The sequence below is a fragment of the Gracilinanus agilis genome, chromosome 1 (genome assembly GCF_016433145.1).
Source record: "Gracilinanus agilis isolate LMUSP501 chromosome 1, AgileGrace, whole genome shotgun sequence".
NCBI lineage: Eukaryota > Metazoa > Chordata > Mammalia > Didelphimorphia > Didelphidae > Gracilinanus > Gracilinanus agilis.
Window position 1 is genome coordinate 641741004 of NC_058130.1, and position 4372 is coordinate 641745375.

General features: G+C 42.0%; 1 protein-coding gene across 1 annotated transcript in view; it reads left to right on the plus strand.

The window, feature by feature from the left end:
* The window catches only part of GRHL2 (grainyhead like transcription factor 2), a 165395-nt gene extending 161300 nt beyond the window's left edge, over positions 1 to 4095 (plus strand). Inside the window, 2 exon segments of the mRNA XM_044683986.1 lie at positions 1911 to 1975; positions 3829 to 4095. Of these exon segments, the coding sequence (XP_044539921.1) occupies positions 1911 to 1975; positions 3829 to 3943 (180 nt within the window). The 3' untranslated portion in view covers positions 3944 to 4095.
* Positions 4096 to 4372: the final 277 nt, after the last annotated feature.

Consider the following 4372-nt stretch of genomic DNA (forward strand, 5'->3'; position numbering starts at 1 on the left):
GTATTCCAAGCCTTGCGATCTTTTAGCGTGGGGCTGCCAGATCCTGTGTGATCCTGATTGGTGCTCCTTGATATTTGAATTGTTTCTTTCTGGCTTCTTGTAAGATTTTTTCTTTTGCTTGGAAACTCTTGAATTTGGCAATGATGTTTCTGGGTGTTTTTTTATCTGGATCGAATGTTGCAGGTGTTCTATGAATCCTTTCAATGTCTGTATCGCCCTCTTGTTGTAGGACTTCAGGGCAATTTTGCTGAATTATTTCTGTTAGTATGGAGTCCAGGTTTCTATTAATTTCTGGTTTATCTGGAAGACCAATTATTCTCAAATTGTCTCTTCTAGACCAGTTTTCTTGGTTTGTCACTCTCTCATTGAGATATTTCATGTTTCCTTCTATTTTTTCAGTCTTTTGACTTTGTTTTATTTGTTCTTGTTGTCTTGAGAGATCATTAGCTTCTAATTGCTCAATTCTAGCCTTTAGGGATTGGTTTTTGGCTATGATCTTTTGGTTTTCGGCTATGATCTTTTGGTTTTCGGCTGTAATCTTCTGGTTTTCGGCTATAATCTTCTGGTTTTCAGCCATAATCTTCTGGTATTCCTTTTCAATCTGATCATTTCTGGTGTTCAATTTGCTTATCAGTTCATTTGGTTTCTGAGCCTCACTTTCCATTTGCAAGGTTCTACCTTTTAAACAGTTATTTTCTTGCCAGATCTCTTCCATTTTCCTCAGAATCTCAGTTTTGAGCTCTTCAATAGCTTGTGAGGAGTTTTCCTTATTTGAGGATGGTCCAGATGCTTGTTTGTTCTCCTCCTCTGTTTGCTCGGTTGTCTGGATTTTCTCTGTGTAAAAGTTGTTGAGTGTTAAAGACTTCTTTTTCTTATTGTTAATTTTTCTCTTCTGAACTTCCTGAGACTGGGTAGCCATCATTAGCCCAGCAGCTTCTCAGGTTTATCCTTGCGCTCAGGGTCTGTCCGCTGTCTTTTGGCTCCTGAGGTCTGAGTTCTGGTTTTTTCCAAGGTCAAGCCCCCTGGTAGACCCCCTTGCTTGATCCTCTGCTGGAGGTTTCTTTACAAGTCTCAGGGCGCTGCTTCCACAGTCGTATACCCGTCTGCACTGGTTCCCCACTCAGGGTTTCAGAGCTTTAGCTCCTGGCTGTGTCTGCCTCCACCCACGCCTCTGCCCGCGCCTGCGCTCTGAGTCTGAGTTCTGCTCCCGCGCTCAGAGTTTGTGTGTTTTCTTTAGCTTTTTGGGGTCCTAAATCTTGCTGCTCTCAGGAACAGGCCCCGCAGCTGCCAATGACTCGATGGGTGCCCCAAACTTGCTCTATTTCTTTTTAGCTGGCTTCGGCATAGGTGTTGTGTGTGGAGGGGTTGGGGGTGGGGTGGTTGCTCAGCCTGTGATTTAGTGAGAGCTGTTTCACCCCTTTATAGCATGGAAATGCCTCGATTCCACGTACCTTCCATGCTGTGCCCTGTTGTGGGGTTCCTCCATTCGTCTGGACTTGTTTTTATGTTCCCTTGAGGAGTTTTGTGTGTTTTGGTCAGGAGAGGTTAAGAGCTGCTTCTTACTCTGCCGCCATCTTAACCCGGAAACCCGACACTCAAAGTTTTTGACTTCTCTCTTTCATAAAATGAGTCAAAAGTTCAGTCCTTGGAAATATGCACTGAGGAAAAGCTGTGGGGCTTTGCTCCCTAGAGACTTGAGTTGAGTGATTTAAATTTTTCACTTTCTCTGGACTAAGGACCAAACAGCATGCTATGGGGCTGATTGAGAATATCTCATTAATGAAGCATGTTAACACCTAAGTAGGACTCCCAATGGAAGGAAGTCAAAAAGTCTTAACTCTACTGCCTTATGTCAGACTGCAGTCACTTCCCTACTTACTTATCTTTCTGTCCTTTGTTGGTGTTTGCAGATATCTGAGAAATATGGGTTGCCGGTGGAGAAGATTGCAAAACTTTATAAGAAGAGCAAAAAAGGGTAAGGAAAAAAAAGCAATTCTTTTTCATAAAATCTGTCCCTGCCACCAGCCAAATAAAGACCACACACACACACACACACACACACACACACACACACACGCACCCATACACCCATACAACCCCTTAACACATACATATTCGCACACATTCCTGAATCCATATGAACCAAATAGAATGCTTAGGGCATTGAACTTGGTGTCAGCCAGATCTAAGTTCAAATTCTGCTTCTGACACTTACTAGCTGAATGACTCTGGGCAAATCACTTGACCACTGTGTGCCTCGGTTCTCTCAGCAATAAAAATATGGACTTAGATTTAATGGCCACAAAGGCCCTTTTTCGCTCTAAATCTATGACCCTATGAATATATGTATCTTTTCTAAGTAAATCTGTTGTCCAACAGTGCTCAGTATTATTTTTTCTTTCCATTTGCAATGGTAGTAGTTGTCTCCCTTGTGTTTGGCTACCAGGTTGGTGGTTTCATTCTGGGTTGTTGATGGTCAATAAAGTAGTGTCCATTTGGGGGAAAATGGGTCAGAGATGTGTTGTGAAAATCCCTCCAAAGAGGAGAGTACTCTTGCTAATGATGAGCTCTTAAGGCATGATGAGAAAAGAGATTGCAGTAGGCTTGGATGGTAAAATAGGAAAGGGTTGGGAGCTATACCATAGGCTCTATTTGTGAGGAGTTTGTAGATAAGATCAAGAGAAAGTCTGGGACATTTGGTCAGGAGGGAGCATGGGTATTCTGGTAAATGTTTAACAAGTAGTTCTCCAAATACACAGGAAACACATTTAAATTTAGTCCATATTAACAATAACTTTTCCCCATCACTTTCTTTAATCTAGACAATCCAAAAAAATAATAAATCAAGCCTGATTTGTAGTGTTTGCTGATTTTCAAGGTGTAATTGCTTGCACTGAAAATATAATAATCTGTAGAATATTTCTGGGTGGGAGGGTATATCTCAGTGTCTCCCAAACTTTGCTCCTGGGAGCCTTCTTTTGAGAGGGAGGAAGGGAATTGGGGAAGGAGGAAAGAAGGAAGGAAGGAAGGAAGGAAGGAAGGAAAGAAAGAAGAAATGAAAGGAGGGAGGAAAGGGGAAAAGAAGGAACAAAGTAAAGAAGGAAGGAAGAAAGAAAGGAAGGAAGGAAGAAAGAAAGGAAAAAGAAAAAATTTATTATGATTTTTAGAATAGGAATTCTAAATTTTTTGTGACATCATCACCATACTTAACATTTATGTAGGGCCTGTATGAACTAGGCATTGTGCTAAGTGCTTTAGAGAGTCTCTTATTTTATCCTCTCAATAACCCTGGAATTTAAGTGCTATCTATTATTGACTCCATGTCACAATTGGGGAAACTGAGGCAAGCAGAGGTTAAGCAACTTGTTCAAAGTCACACAATTAGTTTGTGATTGAGGTGACATTTGAAATAAGGTCTTCCTGGTTCATTAACCCCTATGACCATCTAGGGAAGTCTGTGGACATTTTTTAATATAATATTTTTAAATATGTAAAATAGAAAACAAAGGAAAGCAATTATATTGAAATAAGTCATCAATATATTTTTTAAATGAGTTTCCAGATTCCAAACTAAGAACCCCTAACTTAAGAGAAGAGACAGATTGTACTAAGGCTTCCCAGCTTTGATAGTGTCTCTCTAGGAGACATTGTGAACACGAAGAAAGGATGTTTCCTCTCTTAGAGCCCAGGGTATAGAACCAAGGTATTAAGAAATAATTATGCATCTCTTGAAATCTGGTTGCAAATAAAAGGACCAGTCACAGTTCCTCCCTTGTGCCAAGTTCTTGGATTCTTTCATAGTTGCCATTCTCTCCCTCTTTTCTCCAGTATCTTGGTGAATATGGATGATAACATCATTGAGCACTACTCCAATGAGGACACTTTCATCCTTAACATGGAGAGCATGGTGGACGGCTTCAAGATCACTCTGATGGAAATCTGACTGACCCTGCAAGTCCCCTCTGCAGGAACCGTCACTTCATTTCATCCCCAGAGAAAAGCAAGCCCTACCCCACTCCTAAGAACCCTGCAGACCCATGTCACCCATCTGAGAAATGCTGTTACAAGACTGCTTTGGGGAGGGGAAACAAAGGAAAAAAAATGCCCTTTTTAGTGTCATGGAGCCTATGGCTCATTAATCAGGTCACTGGGGCAGAGCTGAGGGAAGCCTGGTTTTCTGATCGATCCCCAGCTGGGAAGGTACCTCCAGGCTCTTGGCTCCTTATTTATTGCCCATCGCTCTCCAGGGCCAGCTGGTGGCCTGGACTCCATAGGTTGCTTCTGGCTATGGAGTGATCCATCCTCAGGATGAGACAGTCTAGGGCCTTCCCCACTGAGGGAAAAGCATCTGATTGGTTCAGCTGGGGGAAGC